This window comes from Argentina silus (genome assembly GCF_951799395.1).
Source record: "Argentina silus genome assembly, chromosome: 12".
Lineage (NCBI taxonomy): Eukaryota > Metazoa > Chordata > Actinopteri > Argentiniformes > Argentinidae > Argentina > Argentina silus.
This window is the reverse complement of record NC_139666.1, coordinates 22,290,415-22,316,274: the sequence shown is the minus strand read 5'-3', so window position 1 is coordinate 22,316,274 and position 25,860 is coordinate 22,290,415. Positions and strand designations below refer to the sequence as shown.

Here is a 25,860-nt window from a genome sequence, read left to right as displayed (position 1 = left end):
AGTGAGTTTCAACCATGAGCGGTGTCATACAAAGTGTTGACAGTTTTTTACTGTGACCCACCAGTTCAAAGTGCCCCATCTAGACTGCATAGAGAACACATAATGGGTTGCACACACATAATTACCCATTGCAGACTCATCTTTCACTGTAATTAACTGTACTGACAACCTGTCAATGCCATTGTATATAGTCATTCCATTGTGTACATTACTTACATTGCTGTTTATACTGCTGTTTATATTCTATTTATTTAAAATGTATTGTTGCACTCCTCTGTGGCACTGTCACTGTATGCATGTGACAAATGTATGTGACAAATAAAGAATCTTGAATCTTGAATCGTGTATACAGCTGATGCATTTTGGGATTAAACAATTGGAACTTCACTCACAGTTTTGGACTCTTTATTTGGTAAAATGATTTTATCTTCTAAGAATCTTAGTTTTATCAAATCCATTATGTGTGCCCTATGCAGTCCAGATGGGGCACTTTGAACTGCTGGCCATCGTAAAAAAAAAAAAAAAAAAAACTTTATGACACCGCTCATGGTTGAAACTCACTTGATTCATATTATAGAAGTGTTGCAGAGTAGACTGGTACTAAAAATCAAGTTTAGCTTTTAAATATTATGTGTGTACAGTCAATGAAAGTTGAATCTAATCTAATTGTATATGCCCTATGTAAAATGACATGCAATTGCACAAATATGTACATTATTATGATAAAAATAACTTTTTTTGAAATTGTACATACTTCCTGTTACGTAATATTTCCTTATTTGATGATAAATATAATATTGTTATCCCAACACTTTCCAGTGATCGCTTTCCTCGCGCTTTTATTTTGAAGTCGCGAAACCGAAGGTGTAATTGTCGGATCGTGAGCCATCTCAGAAGCAGCAACTGAAACGGCTCCAACCCAAACGAAAGAATCTGTGATATTAAGGTAGTTCTCCGTCTGTGTAAGTACATCTGTAGATCTTTATTGAAACAACTCTGTAAAGGTGCATTGAAAACCATCTAACTTTCTGCTTCATAAATCCTCGGTAATATATGTTTATTTTATCAAACCAGAAGGGGAATCAGATTGAATAATAAACAAGACAGTCGGTACAGATTAAGTTGTACAGTGACATAAACATACGTAAACTATGTCAAGATAGAGCACGTGTAAAAGTTGTGCGGCTCAACCTGTTCTTCATTGTGCCAGTAGCAGAACCGAAAACCCGCTCGTCTGACAGTCTGTGATTTCAAGGTAGGTCGCTGCATGTGTAGGAGGGTATTGGAGCACCTCTGTCATTCTTCGTTTTATATGTTTCTTTTATCAAACCACAATGGTAATACGATTGAATAATAAACAAGTAATTCTGTTTTGATACAGATTAAGTTATTATACTAACTAACCAAATAACTTGATTGTAGTTATCATGCAGTAATCAGATCTGTCCTGTCGTCATGTGTTTGTGGTGATTTTGCTGACCAGGGTAATGGCAGGTTCTACAGTGAGGATGGAGAAACCAGTGTGTCTGATTGAGAACGACCCAGAGGGAAACTTCCGAGTCGTGTCTGACGCTCTGACGATTCTGGAAGGGATCCAGCAGCCTGTTGTGGTTGTGGCGGTGGCCGGGCTGTATCGCACCGGCAAATCCTACCTCATGAACAAACTCGCTTTACAGCAAAAAGGTGAGATTGTCTAAGCAGACATTACTATGTTTTCTATCGTTTTCATTGAATAAATATTATTTTTAGTGAAATTTTCTGTCATGTTTCATTGTGTTCAGGTTTTGCCCTGGGAGCCACTATAGAGTCGGAGACTAAAGGTATCTGGATGTGGTGTGTGCCTCACCCCTCTAAACCTGGACACACTCTGGTGCTGCTGGACACTGAGGGACTGGGGGATGTTATGAAGGTAGGAAAACTGGCATTGGGCATGGGCATATTTGAACATATTTAATTACTTTTGAATATTTAGACATCTTTATTTGACAGGCCTGACACAGTGGGCAAACACAATCTTTTGATGCACATGTGACTGACAGGTGTTGAACCCTAACCCTAACCCTAACCCTGTGTCCTCTTTACACCACAAATGCTAAACCTTACTATAAGCCCATGGAGCACATGCAAGTGTACAGGTCTCAGGCAAGGCTTCTCATCATGTGAGCATCGTCTCCAAACCACCTCTGTTACACATTCCTCGAACCATGTAGAGCATATTGGTGGCATGACCCAGTTGTAATAGGGGAAAATATAAATGTAGTTGTATTATTTTTTATTTTATTATTATTTGGCTCCCTGAGGTAATGCCTAGGCTTTAGCTTAGTGGGCTATGGCAGCTGCCTCTATAGTATCACATTGATTGCTTATTGTTTTTGTATTATTCAGGGAGATGAGAAGAACGACACCTGGATCTTCTGCCTGGCTGTGTTACTGAGTAGCGTCCTGGTGTACAACAGTATGGGGACTATTGACAACAAGGCCTTAGAAAACATAAAGTATCCTTTGGTGTATGTGTGTCAAACTACTAAGTATTTATTTTTTCACTACTCTGAGTGATTAGGCCCGACCTACACCTTGTATTGCCCACAAACCCTCTATCTCTATACCGCAACCTATCAAATCTAATCTACCCATCATGCTCAATTGACCATGACCTCATTGTCACAGGAAGACTGCCAGTCAGCGTTGTGGAAAGCGGATGCTATCTCAGCTTACGCCTGCTTCCATCCATTTCCTTGCTCTCACAGAGACATGGATTTCACCGGAAAACACAACTACTCCAGCAAGCCTCTCTGATGCCTACTCCTTTTCTCATTCCCCTAGACTCTGGTTGAGAGGGAGGCACAGGACTCCTCATCTCATCTAAGTGGTCACATAATGTTCTTCCCCTGTCACACCTGTCCATATCCACCTTTGAATCCAATGCTGTTTCTGTTACCTCACCTGTCAAACTTCACATTGTTGTTATCAATCGTCCCTCAGGCCAGCTTGGCGACTTCTTGGAAGAGGTGGATGTCCTTCTCAGCTTCTACCCTGAAGACGGCACACTGCTCTGACTACTGGGTGACTTCAACATCCACTCAGAGAAGCTTCAATCGTCCGGAGTACTTGACCTTCTCTCCTCCTTCGACCTTACCCTGTCCCACTCTCTTCCGACTCATAAAGCGGGCAATCAGCTCGACCTTGTTTTCACCAGATCCTCCCATACCTCCAACCTTACTGTTAACCCTCTTCCAGTTTCTGATCATCATTTTGTATCCTTCTCCCTTCCCCTCAAATCCACCCCCTCCCAGTCAGACTCTACCCACACTGTTTCCTCTCGTCGCAACCTGCGTACCCTCTCCCTCACCGCTCTCTCTTCCTCTGTCTTATCCTCCCTACCCTCTAAATCCTTCTCACTTCTATCCACTGATGTAGCCTCTTCCACCCTCCTGTCCACTCTTTCCTCATCCTTCGACTCTCTTTGTCCACTGACCTCAAGGCCAGCATGATCCTCTCCACGCGCTCATTGGCTGTCTGAAACCCTGCAAGCTTGTAGAATAGGGCTCCGGGCAGCTGAGAGGAAATGGAGAAAAACCAGCCTCCCTGATGACCTAAATCCTTATCTCTCTCTCCTCAACTACACCACCTCTGCATCAGCTGCTAAAGCTTCTTACTACCATTCCAAAATTCAATCCTCTGCCTCTGACCAAAGGAAACTGTTCTCCACATTTTCCTCACTCCTCAACCCACCTCCTCCCCTTCCTCCCTCCTCACTGTCTGCAGATGACTTTGTCACCTTTGAAAAGAAGGTTGATGACATTAGCAGCTCTTTCTCTTTACCTCTCGCCAACACTGCTACCACTTCTCCCAAACCCACTGCGCTACACTCGGTCTCTGGTTTATCAGCTATTTCCCCCCGCTCCCCTGATGATATTCTAAAACTGGTCACATCCAAGCGGGCAACCACCTGCCTCTCGATCCTATCCCCTCCCCTTTTCTCCAATCCATTTCCAAAACCTCCTTCCATTCCTTACCACCATAATCAATTCCTCTCTATCCACAGGATCTGTCCCAGCTGCCTTTAAGACAGCCAAAGTCAAGCCTCTTCTCAAGAAACCAACTCCATAACTACAGACCCGTATCCCTTCTCTCATTCTTATCTAAAACCCTTAAACGTGCTGTCTCTAACCAATTGTCTCACGATCCTTGACAACCACATATCCTGTGCGGCGACCCATCACAGCGACAGCACACTTCTGAAGATTCTTCCTCTACAACATCAGAAGGATATGTCCCTTCCTCACAAGAGAAGCAGCACAACTCTTGGTCCAGTCATTTGTGATCTCTCGCCATGACTACTGCAACGCACTCTTGGCCAGGCTCCTCACTCGTCTGGTGTTCAGTCTCCCCAAATTCTCCTATGTCACCCCCCTCCTTCGCACCCTTCACTGGCTCCCGGTAGCAGCTCGCATCAGATTCAAAACCCTGGTGCTCGCTTAAAGGGTGGCAAAGGGAACAGCCACTCCCTACTTCCAAACCTCTGCCCAATCACTCCACTCTTCCACCTCGGCTGGCCGCCTGGCACCTCCGCCTCTACGTGGATGCAGCAGTTGTGCTTTTTAGTCATGACTTTTCACTGTCCTGGCACCCTGCTGGTGGAACAAGCTTCCCACTGCTGTCAGGACTGAGTCACTACCTATCTTCCACTGTAGACTGAAGACCCATCTCTTCAGGATATATCTTGACTGTCCCTCCAAAAGACCTCTTCATCCCCTGTAATGATGATTATCCCCTGTTTCCGATATTGAAGATGAAAAGTCAGTGATGTGTAGAAGAAAGTGGATACTCAAATTTAAAGTTGAATACAGACAATTTATTAGTTAAGTCAAATTGGGACAATAAATGACTGTCCAGGAGAACTGGCAGCAGGGAAGTGGCACCCACAAAGAGTTTGCAAACCAGGATACATGGTTCACATCAGTCTATGCAAGTGAGTCTGGCCTGTGTCACCCGGGACTGTGGGGCTGGGGTACCTTGAGTGGTAAAACAACATTCCAAGGGTCTCTCAGGAAAATAAACATTATATCATCCCCACTACCCCCCTGTACAGTTTCTCTACTGTAAATAAAAAAAAATTAAATAAAAAAAAAAGTTAATTCTTCTTCATCTTCTAGCATTGTGACTGCCAATAGCCCCTGGTCCTATCATAGATTAGTTTTTCTTGTGATGACTGATGAATAGATGATTCACTTACTTAGACAAATCTATCTGTTGTAAGTTGCTGTAGATAAAGGCGTCTGCTAAATGTGTAAAATGTAAATGTTTGTGTGTGTGTGAGTCTTAAAGAATAAGTATTAGCTTAATCAATTGATCGATTAACCTTTGTTAGAGTTTTTGCATATGTGTACTAGTGCAGCGTTTCCCAACCGCTGTGCCGCGGCACACTAGTGTGCCGTGAAAGATCGTTGGGTGTGCCGTGAGAAATTATCCAATTTCACTTTTTTTTTAATTAACATTTATTAATTATTATCTGCAAATAAAATGCCATTGTCGAGTGTCTGTGCTGTAATATAGTGACTGGCAGAGTAATGTAATATTCGTCCGGGTGGCAGCAGGCTAATTGCCTCGTTCCTTCTTAGAGACAAGAGAATTAGTGACGCATGCGACAGGTCGTGGTGACAGTGATGGAGAAGTTTTTAAAAAGGAAAAAATGTAAACTCCGAACTGGGCCCTGGACAAGATTCTGACCCAGGTGAAGTAGCAGGCCCTAGTATGAGTGGTGGTAACAAGAAAGCAAAGACGGTGAGCTCGAGGCAATACAGCGAAAGCTATCTTCCAACAGCGCCATGGTGCCAAGCAGCTTAAACGCCATTAGAGAAAACTTCCTATTTTGCAAGGCACTGCCAGAAAAAACAACAGGAGAGGAAATGTATATAATATTGTAATTATATATACTGTATCAGGCTACAGAGTGTCATTTTGTAACATTTTTGGTTGGTGGTGTGCCGCAAGATTCTTCCAATGTAAAAAATGTGCCGTGGCTCAAAAAAGGTTGAAAAACACTGTACTAGTGTATGTTATTCATTTGGAAAGAGGTTTTCCTCCTGAACACCGCCCCCTGCAGCTACGTGACTGAACTGACAGAGCACATCAAGGTGAAGACAAAGGCAAAGGGAGAGGACGCCATGTCCAATGAGTTCATGAAGGTCTTCCCTTCCTTCATTTGGACTGTCAGAGATTTCACTCTGCTTCTACAGCTTGACGGACAGGCCATCACTGCAGATGAGTACCTGGAGAATTCCCTCAAACTGTTGAAAGGTGAGAGGTGGAATCATGACTTGCAGATGATGATAAGCATTTTACATATTGTCCTAAAGAATAAACTTCAGGATTGTGGGACACAACGTCACATCAGTCTCCAACATCGTTTATTAATGAAATAGCAGTGATTTCACTTAGCTTAACTTTCTTGTGAACATTTCACATGTACTATAGTTGAATGTCTATATACTTCATTTACTGATTAAACAGGAGACCCCCAGAAGATTAAGCAATACAAGAAGATTGAGGAATACAACCGCCCTCGGGAGTGCCTACGGAAATTCTTTCAGCTAAGGAAGTGCTTTGTGTTTGAGCGTCCGGCCACTACTGAGGACTTGCAAAGAATGGAGGAGCTGACAGATGCAGACCTGGAACCCAAGTTTGTCCAGCAGTCTAAGGAGTTCTGTGATTACATCTACACCAGAGCTGAGACCAAGACCATGATAGGAGGCCTGAAGGTCACTGGCAGCAGTAAGTAACCTCACCTACTAAGCATCTACAGCCTTTATTTAAGCACTGGTTTACTATTCAACTGTTGATGCAGCCTTTACTAGCCTACTTTTTGTCCTTTCTCTTATGCATAATTATGCAGTGCAAGGATATGTTTTCCTGACACATCTAATTTCCCATGCGTTCACAAATTAGTTTGTATGATTAGGGGCATACACATCACCCATGGCTATTCACCTTGTGTGTAGAGCACAGAATTGTGTTGTGGTATTGTGCATGAAGTTGTTGTTGTAGATCTAAACTAGAGATTGTGTTGGTCTCTAGACCTGTAGCAGGTACAGGGATCTAAATACTGTTGATTAATTACTTGGAATTATTAATTTGGCTATTATTTCAAATTAATACTTAATTACCTGAGTGCACTACAAACAATTTTAAGCAGAGATTCTTAAGTAAAACTCTGGATTTGTTCTTTTACAGAATAATTACTTCAACAGTCAGTCTCATATCAATAATCTGAAGGGTATTTGATGTCTATCTTCGTAAGTTTGTTAATTGTTCATAGAGCCAGCATTTGTCAAAACAAGAGAAACAACACTTATTTATAAAGATGGAATTTTATTACTATTCTAAGAAACACACAGGAATTTGATTGGAAAAATTAATAAAGATGACTTCAATCCTAATTGTTATGGTTTGGAGAAACATTGCAATGCCATAATAGTTCAAGGAGGAAGAAAACGATTGTTGTCAATATTTACGGAATTGATCAGTTTCCAAGGTTTGTTTTAGTTGCTCTTTATGCCTTTAAGTCAGCTCTTTATGCCTTTCTCATGCCAGCAGGAGATTGGGCGTGTTTGAAATGCGCGCTGGTCCCAGCCGCAATCATGATTGGGTGAGGGGAAATCTCACCTCTCATTTAGGACTGGCTGCAGTGAAATGCAGATAGTCCAGAAATAAAGATATAATTCTAAAAATGTTCTCATGGGCATATGTACATCTGCAATTATTGTCAAAGTCTTTGTTTCATATTTTAGGAGAGAATGGTGGTTTGATATTATGAGTGATTTATGACCCGTAGATGGATGATGTTGGTGTATGTACAAGCTGCTGTGTAAGGTCTATCATGTCTTCTGTCTCTGTCAGTGTTGGCGAACCTGGCTGTCATGTACACAAAGGCGATCAGCAGTGACCAGATTCCCTGTCTGGACAGTGCGGTAGAGGCTCTAGCCAAGATCCAGAATTGTACAGCTGTAACCAAAGCACTGGAGCAGTACCAGACAGAGATGGCCAGAAAAGTTACCTTCCCTACGGAGACCCAGAAGGTGCTGTCTGATATGCATGGGGACGTGGAGAAAGAAGCTCTCAAAACCTTCATGAGTCTCAGCTTCAAAGATGAGGAAGAAAGTCACCAGAAGAAGCTCATGGTATTGTATTCTTTATGTGGCCTGCTTTATCAGATAACAGAAAAAAATCCTTTTCTCTCCTTCTCCATTTAAATATATCCCTTTCTCTTATTCTGTTGATCCCTCTGTCTCTCTCTCTCTCAATCTTTTATCTCTCTCTCCAATCCCTCTCTTTTATACAGAGTGATCTGCGGACTGAGTATAATGAGATATGTAAGAAGAACATTGAGGAGTCTCGGAGGGTGTGCAGAGCTGTCATCACACGTGTGTTTGGGCCCCTGGAGAAGGCTGTGGGTCAGGGCTCCTACATGCGCTCAGGAGGCTACAAACACTACCGTGAAAACCTCAAGAAGCTGATCCAACAATTCAAATCTGAGAAAGGCAAAGGATTTATGGTATGCATGTGGAGACATTTAACATTTTCAGTGCATAGTAAAATCACTGTTTTTACAGTTTATTTTTTAAATTCAAAAATAAAAATGCATTTAAATGGAATCATTTTTCACTGAACCACAATCGGGCTAATAGCATGATTTAGAATTACCCATTTTAATGGAGACAAACTCATATTTGTGAACGTCTATCTAAGTTTCATGTTTGCTCATTCACTTTAATGTGTGTTTTCAGAGTGAGGAGGTATTGAGCGAGTATCTGGATAGGAAGGCTAACGTAGGAGAAACTATCCAGGCAGCAGACGAGTCTCTCAGCAAAGAAGAACAGAAGAGGGAAGGTAAGAGATGGAGAGATGCCTCCTCCCAACGAGGCACCTCAAAAAGTGCCCCTTGACCACAATTAAGACAGCATTAAAGGAGTACTTCACTCAAAGTATGTGGACTGTATATATCATTGTTTTGTGTGCCTCATAGATGACAAACTTATATTTACTTCTTGGAACAATGATTTTATGATGCAAATACTTTTCCAGGAAGTAAATATAGATTTGTCATTTGGATATCTGTGAGGCTGTAATGCAGCATTCATACAGTACATGCAGTAATAAGTCATTATTTATTTGGTTATGAAGAGGTACAACACTTGTTCTACTTATGAAGGTATTTTGGTAATTTTTGTAAATTATTATAAATAAACCCAATTTAAAATCAACCAAAAGCCCTTAATTGACCAACTGCCTCTGTTATGCTTTCTCTCTCTCTCTCTCTATCTATCTCTCTCTGCAGTGGAGAAGGTGAAGAGGGAGGCAGCAGAACAGGCTCAGAGAGTGGCAGAGGAACAGATGTTGATCCAGAAACAGCTGATTGAGGACCAGGAGAAATCAAATAAAGAGCATTTGAAACAACTGGCAGAGAAGATACAGGAAGAACGAGAGATCGCCAGGCTGGAGAATCAACGATTGCTGGAGGCCAAACTTGCGGTATGTAGTATCGAGAGAGAGAGAGAGAGAGAGAGAATTCTAGTTACAGTATTTTCTGAGAACCAAATTGGCTAGGGTTAATCCATTCAGATTCTTTGGAATCTCCATTTAACTCATCTAGTGCCGAGGGTAAAGAAAGTCGTCCAGTGGTCAACATGCTAGAGTGCCAAGGGAGTGCCAAGGGTGAATAAAAAATAAATTATTACGATGCTTCGTTTTGTAGCCAATCAAAGTATTGTTATTAGGAAAATACCACATAGAACACTCGACACTCTGGGTGGTGAGTGTTCCGGAATTCTTTGGCAGTTGGTGAGTTAATGTGTATTTGTTTTTTATTGATTTCAGGAGCAGAGGGCCCTCATGGACGAGGGCTTTGACAAGAAGGCAAAGGGTATGGAGGATAACATAAATACCATCAAAGATGAGATTAAGGAACAACAGGAGTCCCAACAGCCGACCATCTGCAAATGGATGGATGTCGCAGGCACAGGGGCATTGGCTGTCCCTGTTTATGGCACAATGGTTGGGGGCGGTCTATTAGCCACGTCCAAAGTTATAGAGTATGGACCCAAGGCTTGGAAGTGGATGTTTGGGTAAAATGTGTCTTTCATGTACATTGACATTGTTTGAAAAGACAAAGATGAAAACTTTGTTGAGTGTTTTTCTAGACTGTGCAGCTTTATTACCACAGCTTGTAAATACATTTTCAGTCATACTAACTAATGAAATATACTACCTTAAAGTCACACTTTCTATACCTCATTCAACATTTAAAGTAATCAATGGAGCAAGATTTTTTTGCAGCTGTATTGCAATGAAGAGGCAAATATCTGTCTGTTGATAGTGCCAGGATACATGACATTGTTTGTGTTGGAACCTCATGACTATGTAAACCACATATTCTATATGCACTCCTTATACTGAAGTGTTTGTTAAAACTATTGAACTTTGTGCCATAATTCTCCATCACTGAAGTGTCCACTCCCCTACACATATTTAAAAGCATAATATTGATGATGAGCCCATGCTTACACTTTCTTGTTTGTTTTAAAAATGATCATGTTTTCATCAAGCTCTTGACAGACAGAGAAGGCTTTCTTTCTTTAGAATAAAATGTGTTTGATTAAAATGTCATTTAGCTACTTTCTATGATCACATTTCACAAAATGCATATTTCCCTAAGCACATCTATTTTTTGAGTATTAATAAAGTAAACAATCCCATCAAAACACCATGAATTATCTACATTTTTCAGAGTAACACTAACAGTATCACTTGTTATACCAGCAACAACTGTCCTTTGACTGCAGGGCTATATGGGGGCCTGTCACAGCAGGAATTGAACCACAAGTGTTCAGAACCTTTCCTCAGTGACTTCCTTTGATGATCTAGGACGGGCTCCTCCAGTAGAAGAATTCCATGTTGCACTACAATTTGTTTTCAGGACCCCTGTACTGGAACCTACTGTGTTACAGTACATAAATCATTCATTCTGTAACAAAAATAGTATTCATGACAAAGACAACAAAATCCTAAATGGGAGTGCCAGGTTCATGTTATGAGCCATCAGTACCATATACAACATCGATATACACACACACACAGACCAAAGAATACACCTCTCATAGCCGGTGGCGAGAACTGCTTAGCCATGAAAGAGTGCTACAAAATTTGCCTTATAAAGCCTCGTCCCAAGAACATGTGATATGATGGGAACAGCTGTCTGTCCCCTGCAGACTCTCCTTAAAGTGCTCGTCTGGACTTTCGTAGACTTCATTTATGATATGGTGCAGTTGCTGCCGCGGCTTAGTGGGGGCTGTGACAGCTCCACAATCTGTCTTTGGAGATTGTTTATGTTTGCCTGCATTTCATATGCTCTCTTCTCATTGCACTCCATTAAATCCTTCTGGTTCTGAAACGGAATAATAAAAAACAAATATGTTTGTTATTAAAGCTTTTTTTTCAGGAAAGTTAAAATGTAACTTTTGTTTTTATGTTTTTGGATCATTATTTTGAGGTTGTGTGGTGAATAAAGTGATTTTCTCTTGCATTGTGACTGCTATGGTTGCAGATGTTCATCAGTGAGGCAGTGTTGCTGATACTATCTTCACTCCCTGGAGACTTGTAAGCTCAACCTTTACCCTCAACTATGGTAAATTTGTATAGAAAATAAAGATTCCTAATTCCACAAAGGAAAGGTAGAGAGAGGATTAAGACCAGGATGGCCAGTGGTTGATTTGTGAGAGGAGAGTAGTGAAGATGTTTTAAAGGTTACGAGGAGGGAGCAAAGTTTGGAGAAAACAGGTGACCAGGGCATGGGAAAGCAGGAAATGGTAAACAGAAAAGAGAAGCAGATATAAATTTAACCAGTTGTGAACATTCTAAGTGGACAGGACAAAGAAGCTGAGAGCAGATTATGGAAACCAGATATGCATGGATAGAATAAACAGTGTGATTGGTAGGTGAAGATAAAGCCAACCGTGCCAGGCACCAGAATCACAGTAATAAACACAATGTGCTCATCACCAATATGAAGTAACGCAAGAACTGTCTTTAGAAATGGGAGGGGAAACCAGGACGTGACGAGATGTAGGAGACAAATTATATTGGTGGATATAAGTGATTTGCATATGAGGGAGGTCACTTATATTTGAAAGTATAAAATGGCGGACTGAAATGATAACAGTAACTTCTTTGCAAACTTGTTCACTTTTATTACTTGTGAATAAAGGTCTCTGGATAAACCATCAGCTCTGGTTTTGTTTTATCATTGTTGTATTTTTAACATGGTATTCCACCACACAACCACAGAGTATGTCCTCTTGGTGGAATGGTGGACTCTTGGGTTTGGGATGAGGAAGCCAATTTGAACGCAGCTTTAAGTTGCTTTCACTCTCTTTCTCTATCTCCTTACCATCATCATGGCTTCCAGCACTCGTTCATTCTCTTGTTTGGCGATCTGTCGTTCTTCCACCGAACATTGAAGAAATGTGCTTCTCAAATCTGTCATTAACACTGTTTTCCACACGCTTTTTTCATTGCATTGCCATATAATCAATTGGTCATTGATGCGTCACGAATAACGACAATGCGTCGAAAATTAAAGAAATGTAAACATGAATTATGTTATTACTGTCTAAGCATCGCAAAGCTGTATGCGTAAAGGCGTCTGACGTCACAGTGGCTTGCCTGAAACAAAGGAATTAGAGAAACATGTGCTTACAGGGGCGTCGAAGCGGCTTCTCCCGCTGATGGAGCAAAGTTGCTACAGTGACAAAGACAAGCTCCGCGCTCATGGGCAATTTATATGGGGCAACTGTGCTGCGAGTATCTAAGCAGTCGTCGTGCATGGATAAAATGCAATGTTTCAAACAGATCTGATGAATTCACCTACTTTGAAAAAGTGTGCGTTAGGGAGTTCTTTTGACACAAAGCGAAAATCTTCAGTCAAGCGTCAATCAGCAGACAGCCGTGTGTTCTTTAGTCATGAGCCTGTTGTCAAAACGGCAGAAAAAAATGGTCACAAACGAAATATTGTTTCTACACTTAAAATGAACAAAGAAAAAATGAGCTAGCCTGATATAAGTCATGTTCATGACGATGCAAATGTAACAAGATTTCGAACTGTTCTGTTGCACACGTTGGGACTCATTTTATTTTTCTACAAAAATCATTTGCCATGACGGGAATCGACCCCGGGCCGCCCTGCGCTACAAGGCAGATTCCTATCCGCTAGACCATTTGGGAAGACTTGATATGTACACCCTAAGATATCTAAGTGTCATTTCGATGAGGTCTGCAGCAGAGGTCATTGAGCACAGCAAACAAATAATCATGTGTTTAAATATCCTTGTCGTTTTGAAAAATTACCATTGTCACCTGCACAGGAATGCCATGCGGCCAACATTGAAGAAATGTGCTTCTCAAATCTGTCATTAACACTGTTTTCCACACGCTTTTTTCATTGCATTGCCATATAATCAATTGGTCATTGATGCGTCACGAATAACGACAATGCGTCGAAAATTAAAGAAATGTAAACATGAATTATGTTATTACTGTCTAAGCATCGCAAAGCTGTATGCGTAAAGGCGTCTGACGTCACAGTGGCTTGCCTGAAACAAAGGAATTAGAGAAACATGTGCTTACAGGGGCGTCGAAGCGGCTTCTCCCGCTGATGGAGCAAAGTTGCTACAGTGACAAAGACAAGCTCCGCGCTCATGGGCAATTTATATGGGGCAACTGTGCTGCGAGTATCTAAGCAGTCGTCGTGCATGGATAAAATGCACTGTTTCAAACAGATCTGATGAATTCACCTACTTTGAAAAAGTGTGCGTTAGGGAGTTCTTTTGACACAAAGCGAAAATCTACAGTCAAGCGTCAATCAGCAGACAGCCGTGTGTTCTTTAGTCATGAGCCTGTTGTCAAAACGGCAGAAAAAAATGGTCACAAACGAAATATTGTTTCTACACTTAAAATGAACAAAGAAAAAATGAGCTAGCCTGATATAAGTCATGTTCATGACGATGCAAATGTAACGAGATTTCGAACTGTTCTGTTGCACACGTTGGGACTCATTTTATTTTTCTACAAAAATCATTTGCCATGACGGGAATCGAACCCGGGCCGCCCTGCGTTACAAGGCAGATGCCTATCCGCTAGACCATTTGGGAAGACTTGATATGTACACCCTAAGATATCTAAGTGTCATTTCGATGAGGTCTGTAGCAGAGGCCATAGAGCACAGCAAACAAATAATCATGTGTTTAAATATCCTTGTCGTTTTGAAAAATTACCATTGTCACCTGCACAGGAATGCCATGCGGCCAACATTGAAGAAATGTGCTTCTCAAATCTGTCATTAACACTGTTTTCCACACGCTTTTTTCATTGCATTGCCATATAATCAATTGGTCATTGATGCGTCACGAATAACGACAATGCGTCGAAAATTAAAGAAATGTAAACATGAATTATGTTATTACTGTCTAAGCATCGCAAAGCTGTATGCGTAAAGGCGTCTGACGTCACAGTGGCTTGCCTGAAACAAAGGAATTAGAGAAACATGTGCTTACAGGGGCGTCGAAGCGGCTTCTCCCGCTGATGGAGCAAAGTTACTACAGTGACAAAGACAAGCTCCGCGCTCATGGGCAATTTATATGGGGCAACTGTGCTGCGAGTATCTAAGCAGTCGTCGTGCATGGATAAAATGCAATGTTTCAAACAGATCTGATGAATTCACCTACTTTGAAAAAGTGTGCGTTAGAGAGTTCTTTTGACACAAAGCGAAAAACTACAGTCAAGCGTCAATCAGCAGACAGCCGTGTGTTCTTTAGTCATGAGCCTGTTGTCAAAACGGCAGAAAAAAATGGTCACAAACGAAATATTGTTTCTACACTTAAAATGAACAAAGAAAAAATGAGCTAGCCTGATATAAGTCATGTTCATGACGATGCAAATGTAACGAGATTTCGAACTGTTCTGTTGCACACGTTGGGACTCATTTTATTTTTCTACAAAAATCATTTGCCATGACGGGAATCGAACCCGGGCCGCCCTGCGTTACAAGGCAGATGCCTATCCGCTAGACCATTTGGGAAGACTTGATATGTACACCCTAAGATATCTAAGTGTCATTTCGATGAGGTCTGTAGCAGAGGCCATAGAGCACAGCAAACAAATAATCATGTGTTTAAATATCCTTGTCGTTTTGAAAAATTACCATTGTCACCTGCACAGGAATGCCATGTGGCCAACATTGAAGAAATGTGCTTCTCAAATCTGTCATTAACACAGTTTTCCACACGCTTTTTTCATTGCATTGCCATATAATCAATTGGTCATTGATGCGTCACGAATAACGACAATGCGTCGAAAATTAAAGAAATGTAAACATGAATTATGTTATTACTGTCTAAGCATCGCAAAGCTGTATGCGTAAAGGCGTCTGACGTCACAGTGGCTTGCCTGAAACAAAGGAATTAGAGAAACATGTGCTTACAGGGGCGTCGAAGCGGCTTCTCCTGCTGATGGAGCAAAGTTGCGACAGTGACAAAGACAAGCTCCGCGCTCATGGGCAATTTATATGGGGCAACTGTGCTGCGAGTATCTAAGCAGTCGTCGTGCATGGATAAAATGCACTGTTTCAAACAGATCTGATGAATTCACCTACTTTGAAAAAGTGTGCGTTAGGGAGTTCTTTTGACACAAAGCGAAAATCTACAGTCAAGCGTCAATCAGCAGACAGCCGTGTGTTCTTTAGTCATGAGCCTGTTGTCAAAACGGCAGAAAAAAATGGTCACAAACGAAATATTGTTTCTACACTTAAAATGAACAAAGAAAAAATGAGCTAGCCTGATATAAGTCATGTTCATGACGATGCAAATGTAACGAGATTTCGAACTGTTCTGTTGCACACGTTGGGACTCATTTTATTTTTCTACAAAAATCATTTGCCATGACGGGAATCGAACCCGGGCCGCCCTGCGTTACAAGGCAGATGCCTATCCGCTAGACCATTTGGGAAGACTTGATATGTACACCCTAAGATATCTAAGTGTCATTTCGATGAGGTCTGTAGCAGAGGCCATAGAGCACAGCAAACAAATAATCATGTGTTTAAATATCCTTGTCGTTTTGAAAAATTACCATTGTCACCTGCACAGGAATGCCATGTGGCCAACATTGAAGAAATGTGCTTCTCAAATCTGTCATTAACACTGTTTTCCACACGCTTTTTTCATTGCATTGCCATATAATCAATTGGTCATTGATGCGTCACGAATAACGACAATGCGTCGAAAATTAAAGAAATGTAAACATGAATTATGTTATTACTGTCTAAGCATCGCAAAGCTGTATGCGTAAAGGCGTCTGACGTCACAGTGGCTTGCCTGAAACAAAGGAATTAGAGAAACATGTGCTAACAGGGGCGTCGAAGCGGCTTCTCCCGCTGATGGAGCAAAGTTGCGACAGTGACAAAGACAAGCTCCGCGCTCATGGGCAATTTATATGGGGCAACTGTGCTGCGAGTATCTAAGCAGTCGTCGTGCATGGATAAAATGCACTGTTTCAAACAGATCTGATGAATTCACCTACTTTGAAAAAGTGTGCGTTAGAGAGTTCTTTTGACACAAAGCGAAAAACTACAGTCAAGCGTCAATCAGCAGACAGCCGTGTGTTCTTTAGTCATGAGCCTGTTGTCAAAACGGCAGAAACAAATGGTCACAAACGAAATATTGTTTCTACACTTAAAATGAACAAAGAAAAAATGAGCTAGCCTGATATAAGTCATGTTCATGACGATGCAAATGTAACGAGATTTCGAACTGTTCTGTTGCACACGTTGGGACTCATTTTATTTTTCTACAAAAATAAAATGAGCCATGACGGGAATCGAACCCGGGCCGCCCTGCGTTACAAGGCAGATGCCTATCCGCTAGACCATTTGGGAAGACTTGATATGTACACCCTAAGATATCTAAGTGTCATTTCGATGAGGTCTGTAGCAGAGGCCATAGAGCACAGCAAACAAATAATCATGTGTTTAAATATCCTTGTCGTTTTGAAAAATTACCATTGTCACCTGCACAGGATTGCCATGCGGCCAACATTGAAGAAATGTGCTTCTCAAATCTGTCATTAACACTGTTTTCCACACGCTTTTTTCATTGCATTGCCATATAATCAATTGGTCATTGATGCGTCACGAATAACGACAATGCGTCGAAAATTAAAGAAATGTAAACATGAATTATGTTATTACTGTCTAAGCATCGCAAAGCTGTATGCGTAAAGGCGTCTGACGTCACAGTGGCTTGCCTGAAACAAAGGAATTAGAGAAACATGTGCTAACAGGGGCGTCGAAGCGGCTTCTCCCGCTGATGGAGCAAAGTTGCGACAGTGACAAAGACAAGCTCCGCGCTCATGGGCAATTTATATGGGGCAACTGTGCTGCGAGTATCTAAGCAGTCGTCGTGCATGGATAAAATGCACTGTTTCAAACAGATCTGATGAATTCACCTACTTTGAAAAAGTGTGCGTTAGGGAGTTCTTTTGACACAAAGCGAAAATCTACAGTCAAGCGTCAATCAGCAGACAGCCGTGTGTTCTTTAGTCATGAGCCTGTTGTCAAAACGGCAGAAAAAAATGGTCACAAACGAAATATTGTTTCTACACTTAAAATGAACAAAGAAAAAATGAGCTAGCCTGATATAAGTCATGTTCATGACGATGCAAATGTAACGAGATTTCGAACTGTTCTGTTGCACACGTTGGGACTCATTTTATTTTTCTACAAAAATCATTTGCCATGACGGGAATCGAACCCGGGCCGCCCTGCGTTACAAGGCAGATGCCTATCCGCTAGACCATTTGGGAAGACTTGATATGTACACCCTAAGATATCTAAGTGTCATTTCGATGAGGTCTGTAGCAGAGGCCATAGAGCACAGCAAACAAATAATCATGTGTTTAAATATCCTTGTCGTTTTGAAAAATTACCATTGTCACCTGCACAGGATTGCCATGCGGCCAACATTGAAGAAATGTGCTTCTCAAATCTGTCATTAACACTGTTTTCCACACGCTTTTTTCATTGCATTGCCATATAATCAATTGGTCATTGATGCGTCACGAATAACGACAATGCGTCGAAAATTAAAGAAATGTAAACATGAATTATGTTATTACTGTCTAAGCATCGCAAAGCTGTATGCGTAAAGGCGTCTGACGTCACAGTGGCTTGCCTGAAACAAAGGAATTAGAGAAACATGTGCTAACAGGGGCGTCGAAGCGGCTTCTCCCGCTGATGGAGCAAAGTTGCGACAGTGACAAAGACAAGCTCCGCGCTCATGGGCAATTTATATGGGGCAACTGTGCTGCGAGTATCTAAGCAGTCGTCGTGCATGGATAAAATGCACTGTTTCAAACAGATCTGATGAATTCACCTACTTTGAAAAAGTGTGCGTTAGGGAGTTCTTTTGACACAAAGCGAAAATCTACAGTCAAGCGTCAATCAGCAGACAGCCGTGTGTTCTTTAGTCATGAGCCTGTTGTCAAAACGGCAGAAAAAAATGGTCACAAACGAAATATTGTTTCTACACTTAAAATGAACAAAGAAAAAATGAGCTAGCCTGATATAAGTCATGTTCATGACGATGCAAATGTAACGAGATTTCGAACTGTTCTGTTGCACACGTTGGGACTCATTTTATTTTTCTACAAAAATCATTTGCCATGACGGGAATCGAACCCGGGCCGCCCTGCGTTACAAGGCAGATGCCTATCCGCTAGACCATTTGGGAAGACTTGATATGTACACCCTAAGATATCTAAGTGTCATTTCGATGAGGTCTGTAGCAGAGGCCATAGAGCACAGCAAACAAATAATCATGTGTTTAAATATCCTTGTCGTTTTGAAAAATTACCATTGTCACCTGCACAGGATTGCCATGCGGCCAACATTGAAGAAATGTGCTTCTCAAATCTGTCATTAACACTGTTTTCCACACGCTTTTTTCATTGCATTGCCATATAATCAATTGGTCATTGATGCGTCACGAATAACGACAATGCGTCGAAAATTAAAGAAATGTAAACATGAATTATGTTATTACTGTCTAAGCATCGCAAAGCTGTATGCGTAAAGGCGTCTGACGTCACAGTGGCTTGCCTGAAACAAAGGAATTAGAGAAACATGTGCTAACAGGGGCGTCGAAGCGGCTTCTCCCGCTGATGGAGCAAAGTTGCGACAGTGACAAAGACAAGCTCCGCGCTCATGGGCAATTTATATGGGGCAACTGTGCTGCGAGTATCTAAGCAGTCGTCGTGCATGGATAAAATGCACTGTTTCAAACAGATCTGATGAATTCACCTACTTTGAAAAAGTGTGCGTTAGGGAGTTCTTTTGACACAAAGCGAAAATCTACAGTCAAGCGTCAATCAGCAGACAGCCGTGTGTTCTTTAGTCATGAGCCTGTTGTCAAAACGGCAGAAAAAAATGGTCACAAACGAAATATTGTTTCTACACTTAAAATGAACAAAGAAAAAATGAGCTAGCCTGATATAAGTCATGTTCATGACGATGCAAATGTAACGAGATTTCGAACTGTTCTGTTGCACACGTTGGGACTCATTTTATTTTTCTACAAAAATCATTTGCCATGACGGGAATCGAACCCAGGCCGCCCTGCGTTACAAGGCAGATGCCTATCCGCTAGACCATTTGGGAAGACTTGATATGTACACCCTAAGATATCTAAGTGTCATTTCGATGAGGTCTGTAGCAGAGGCCATAGAGCACAGCAAACAAATAATCATGTGTTTAAATATCCTTGTCGTTTTGAAAAATTACCATTGTCACCTGCACAGGAATGCCATGTGGCCAACATTGAAGAAATGTGCTTCTCAAATCTGTCATTAACACTGTTTTCCACACGCTTTTTTCATTGCATTGCCATATAATCAATTGGTCATTGATGCGTCACGAATAACGACAATGCGTCGAAAATTAAAGAAATGTAAACATGAATTATGTTATTACTGTCTAAGCATCGCAAAGCTGTATGCGTAAAGGCGTCTGACGTCACAGTGGCTTGCCTGAAACAAAGGAATTAGAGAAACATGTGCTAACAGGGGCGTCGAAGCGGCTTCTCCCGATGATGGAGCAAAGTTGCGACAGTGACAAAGACAAGCTCCGCGCTCATGGGCAATTTATATGGGACAACTGTGCTGCGAGTATCTAAGCAGTCGTCGTGCATGGATAAAATGCACTGTTTCAAACAGATCTGATGAATTCACCTACTTTGAAAAAGTGTGCGTTAGGGAGTTCTTTTGACACAAAGCGAAAATCTACAGTCAAGCGTCAATCAGCAGACAGCCGTGTGTTCTTTAGTCATGAGCCTGTTGTCAAAACGGCAGAAAAAAATGGTCACAAACGAAATATTGTTTCTACACTTAAAATGAACAAAGAAAAAATGAGCTAGCCTGATATAAGTCATGTTCATGACGATGCAAATGTAACGAGATTTCGAACTGTTCTGTTGCACACGTTGGGACTCATTTTATTTTTCTACAAAAATCATTTGCCATGACGGGAATCGAACCCGGGCCGCCCTGCGTTACAAGGCAGATGCCTATCCGCTAGACCATTTGGGAAGACTTGATATGTACACCCTAAGATATCTAAGTGTCATTTCGATGAGGTCTGTAGCAGAGGCCATAGAGCACAGCAAACAAATAATCATGTGTTTAAATATCCTTGTCGTTTTGAAAAATTACCATTGTCACCTGCACAGGAATGCCATGTGGCCAACATTGAAGAAATGTGCTTCTCAAATCTGTCATTAACACTGTTTTCCACAAGCTTTTTTCATTGCATTGCCATATAATCAATTGGTCATTGATGCGTCACGAATAACGACAATGCGTCGAAAATTAAAGAAATGTAAACATGAATTATGTTATTACTGTCTAAGCATCGCAAAGCTGTATGCGTAAAGGCGTCTGACGTCACAGTGGCTTGCCTGAAACAAAGGAATTAGAGAAACATGTGCTAACAGGGGCGTCGAAGCGGCTTCTCCCGCTGATGGAGCAAAGTTGCGACAGTGACAAAGACAAGCTCCGCGCTCATGGGCAATTTATATGGGGCAACTGTGCTGCGAGTATCTAAGCAGTCGTCGTGCATGGATAAAATGCACTGTTTCAAACAGATCTGATGAATTCACCTACTTTGAAAAAGTGTGCGTTAGGGAGTTCTTTTGACACAAAGCGAAAATCTACAGTCAAGCGTCAATCAGCAGACAGCCGTGTGTTCTTTAGTCATGAGCCTGTTGTCAAAACGGCAGAAAAAAATGGTCACAAACGAAATATTGTTTCTACACTTAAAATGAACAAAGAAAAAATGAGCTAGCCTGATATAAGTCATGTTCATGACAATGCAAATGTAACGAGATTTCGAACTGTTCTGTTGCACACGTTGGGACTCATTTTATTTTTCTACAAAAATCATTTGCCATGACGGGAATCGAACCCAGGCCGCCCTGCGTTACAAGGCAGATGCCTATCCGCTAGACCATTTGGGAAGACTTGATATGTACACCCTAAGATATCTAAGTGTCATTTCGATGAGGTCTGTAGCAGAGGCCATAGAGCACAGCAAACAAATAATCATGTGTTTAAATATCCTTGTCGTTTTGAAAAATTACCATTGTCACCTGCACAGGAATGCCATGTGGCCAACATTGAAGAAATGTGCTTCTCAAATCTGTCATTAACACTGTTTTCCACACGCTTTTTTCATTGCATTGCCATATAATCAATTGGTCATTGATGCGTCACGAATAACGACAATGCGTCGAAAATTAAAGAAATGTAAACATGAATTATGTTATTACTGTCTAAGCATCGCAAAGCTGTATGCGTAAAGGCGTCTGACGTCACAGTGGCTTGCCTGAAACAAAGGAATTAGAGAAACATGTGCTAACAGGGGCGTCGAAGCGGCTTCTCCCGCTGATGGAGCAAAGTTGCGACAGTGACAAAGACAAGCTCCGCGCTCATGGGCAATTTATATGGGGCAACTGTGCTGCGAGTATCTAAGCAGTCGTCGTGCATGGATAAAATGCACTGTTTCAAACAGATCTGATGAATTCACCTACTTTGAAAAAGTGTGCGTTAGAGAGTTCTTTTGACACAAAGCGAAAATCTACAGTCAAGCGTCAATCAGCAGACAGCCGTGTGTTCTTTAGTCATGAGCCTGTTGTCAAAACGGCAGAAAAAAATGGTCACAAACGAAATATTGTTTCTACACTTAAAATGAACAAAGAAAAAATGAGCTAGCCTGATATAAGTCATGTTCATGACGATGCAAATGTAACGAGATTTCGAACTGTTCTGTTGCACACGTTGGGACTCATTTTATTTTTCTACAAAAATCATTTGCCATGACGGGAATCGAACCCGGGCCGCCCTGCGTTACAAGGCAGATGCCTATCCGCTAGACCATTTGGGAAGACTTGATATGTACACCCTAAGATATCTAAGTGTCATTTCGATGAGGTCTGTAGCAGAGGCCATAGAGCACAGCAAACAAATAATCATGTGTTTAAATATCCTTGTCGTTTTGAAAAATTACCATTGTCACCTGCACAGGAATGCCATGTGGCCAACATTGAAGAAATGTGCTTCTCAAATCTGTCATTAACACTGTTTTCCACAAGCTTTTTTCATTGCATTGCCATATAATCAATTGGTCATTGATGCGTCACGAATAACGACAATGCGTCGAAAATTAAAGAAATGTAAACATGAATTATGTTATTACTGTCTAAGCATCGCAAAGCTGTATGCGTAAAGGCGTCTGACGTCACAGTGGCTTGCCTGAAACAAAGGAATTAGAGAAACATGTGCTAACAGGGGCGTCGAAGCGGCTTCTCCCGCTGATGGAGCAAAGTTGCGACAGTGACAAAGACAAGCTCCGCGCTCATGGGCAATTTATATGGGGCAACTGTGCTGCGAGTATCTAAGCAGTCGTCGTGCATGGATAAAATGCACTGTTTCAAACAGATCTGATGAATTCACCTACTTTGAAAAAGTGTGCGTTAGGGAGTTCTTTTGACACAAAGCGAAAATCTACAGTCAAGCGTCAATCAGCAGACAGCCGTGTGTTCTTTAGTCATGAGCCTGTTGTCAAAACGGCAGAAAAAAATGGTCACAAACGAAATATTGTTTCTACACTTAAAATGAACAAAGAAAAAATGAGCTAGCCTGATATAAGTCATGTTCATGACGATGCAAATGTAACGAGATTTCGAACTGTTCTGTTGCACACGTTGGGACTCATTTTATTTTTCTACAAAAATCATTTGCCATGACGGGAATCGAACCCAGGCCGCCCTGCGTTACAAGGCAGATGCCTATCCGCTAGACCATTTGGGAAGACTTGATATGTACACCCTAAGATATCTAAGTGTCATTTCGATGAGGTCTGTAGCAGAGGCCATAGAGCACAGCAAACAAATAATCATGTGTTTAAATATCCTTGTCGTTTTGAAAAATTACCATTGTCACCTGCACAGGAATGCCATGTGGCCAACATTGAAGAAATGTGCTTCTCAAATCTGTCATTAACACTGTTTTCCACACGCTTTTTTCATTGCATTGCCATATAATCAATTGGTCATTGATGCGTCACGAATAACGACAATGCGTCGAAAATTAAAGAAATGTAAACATGAATTATGTTATTACTGTCTAAGCATCGCAAAGCTGTATGCGTAAAGGCGTCTGACGTCACAGTGGCTTGCCTGAAACAAAGGAATTAGAGAAACATGTGCTAACAGGGGCGTCGAAGCGGCTTCTCCCGATGATGGAGCAAAGTTGCGACAGTGACAAAGACAAGCTCCGCGCTCATGGGCAATTTATATGGGACAACTGTGCTGCGAGTATCTAAGCAGTCGTCGTGCATGGATAAAATGCACTGTTTCAAACAGATCTGATGAATTCACCTACTTTGAAAAAGTGTGCGTTAGGGAGTTCTTTTGACACAAAGCGAAAATCTACAGTCAAGCGTCAATCAGCAGACAGCCGTGTGTTCTTTAGTCATGAGCCTGTTGTCAAAACGGCAGAAAAAAATGGTCACAAACGAAATATTGTTTCTACACTTAAAATGAACAAAGAAAAAATGAGCTAGCCTGATATAAGTCATGTTCATGACGATGCAAATGTAACGAGATTTCGAACTGTTCTGTTGCACACGTTGGGACTCATTTTATTTTTCTACAAAAATCATTTGCCATGACGGGAATCGAACCCGGGCCGCCCTGCGTTACAAGGCAGATGCCTATCCGCTAGACCATTTGGGAAGACTTGATATGTACACCCTAAGATATCTAAGTGTCATTTCGATGAGGTCTGTAGCAGAGGCCATAGAGCACAGCAAACAAATAATCATGTGTTTAAATATCCTTGTCGTTTTGAAAAATTACCATTGTCACCTGCACAGGAATGCCATGTGGCCAACATTGAAGAAATGTGCTTCTCAAATCTGTCATTAACACTGTTTTCCACAAGCTTTTTTCATTGCATTGCCATATAATCAATTGGTCATTGATGCGTCACGAATAACGACAATGCGTCGAAAATTAAAGAAATGTAAACATGAATTATGTTATTACTGTCTAAGCATCGCAAAGCTGTATGCGTAAAGGCGTCTGACGTCACAGTGGCTTGCCTGAAACAAAGGAATTAGAGAAACATGTGCTAACAGGGGCGTCGAAGCGGCTTCTCCCGATGATGGAGCAAAGTTGCGACAGTGACAAAGACAAGCTCCGCGCTCATGGGCAATTTATATGGGGCAACTGTGCTGCGAGTATCTAAGCAGTCGTCGTGCATGGATAAAATGCACTGTTTCAAACAGATCTGATGAATTCACCTACTTTGAAAAAGTGTGCGTTAGGGAGTTCTTTTGACACAAAGCGAAAATCTACAGTCAAGCGTCAATCAGCAGACAGCCGTGTGTTCTTTAGTCATGAGCCTGTTGTCAAAACGGCAGAAAAAAATGGTCACAAACGAAATATTGTTTCTACACTTAAAATGAACAAAGAAAAAATGAGCTAGCCTGATATAAGTCATGTTCATGACAATGCAAATGTAACGAGATTTCGAACTGTTCTGTTGCACACGTTGGGACTCATTTTATTTTTCTACAAAAATCATTTGCCATGACGGGAATCGAACCCAGGCCGCCCTGCGTTACAAGGCAGATGCCTATCCGCTAGACCATTTGGGAAGACTTGATATGTACACCCTAAGATATCTAAGTGTCATTTCGATGAGGTCTGTAGCAGAGGCCATAGAGCACAGCAAACAAATAATCATGTGTTTAAATATCCTTGTCGTTTTGAAAAATTACCATTGTCACCTGCACAGGAATGCCATGTGGCCAACATTGAAGAAATGTGCTTCTCAAATCTGTCATTAACACTGTTTTCCACACGCTTTTTTCATTGCATTGCCATATAATCAATTGGTCATTGATGCGTCACGAATAACGACAATGCGTCGAAAATTAAAGAAATGTAAACATGAATTATGTTATTACTGTCTAAGCATCGCAAAGCTGTATGCGTAAAGGCGTCTGACGTCACAGTGGCTTGCCTGAAACAAAGGAATTAGAGAAACATGTGCTAACAGGGGCGTCGAAGCGGCTTCTCCCGATGATGGAGCAAAGTTGCGACAGTGACAAAGACAAGCTCCGCGCTCATGGGCAATTTATATGGGGCAACTGTGCTGCGAGTATCTAAGCAGTCGTCGTGCATGGATAAAATGCAC

The 25,860-nt window shown here is 41.5% G+C and overlaps 1 protein-coding gene across 4 annotated transcripts; it reads left to right on the top strand.

Moving 5' to 3' along the window:
* The first annotated feature begins 877 nt into the window (after positions 1-877).
* Positions 878-11,437, top strand: LOC310812956 (guanylate-binding protein 1-like). 4 transcript variants are annotated; one of them, XR_014554533.1, is made up of 13 exons: positions 878-962; positions 1,214-1,255; positions 1,484-1,683; positions 1,782-1,909; positions 2,386-2,495; positions 6,107-6,300; positions 6,514-6,774; positions 7,900-8,180; positions 8,342-8,554; positions 8,787-8,889; positions 9,338-9,531; positions 9,653-9,714; positions 9,877-10,017. XR_014554533.1 is itself a non-coding variant. In XM_083681733.1 (12 exons), the coding sequence occupies exons 3-12, from the start codon at positions 1,488-1,490 to the stop codon at positions 10,126-10,128; spliced, it is 1,932 nt and encodes a 643-aa protein (XP_083537859.1). In that variant the 5' UTR covers positions 878-962; positions 1,214-1,255; positions 1,484-1,487; the 3' UTR covers positions 10,129-11,437. The 4 variants fall into 4 exon arrangements, 3 of the variants coding, with proteins under 3 accessions (XP_083537859.1, XP_083537860.1, XP_083537861.1); XM_083681733.1 differs by lacking the exon at positions 9,653-9,714 and having other exon boundaries at positions 9,877-11,437; XM_083681734.1 differs by lacking the exon at positions 9,653-9,714 and having other exon boundaries at positions 879-962; positions 1,211-1,255; positions 9,877-11,437.
* The last annotated feature ends 14,423 nt before the right edge of the window (positions 11,438-25,860 follow it).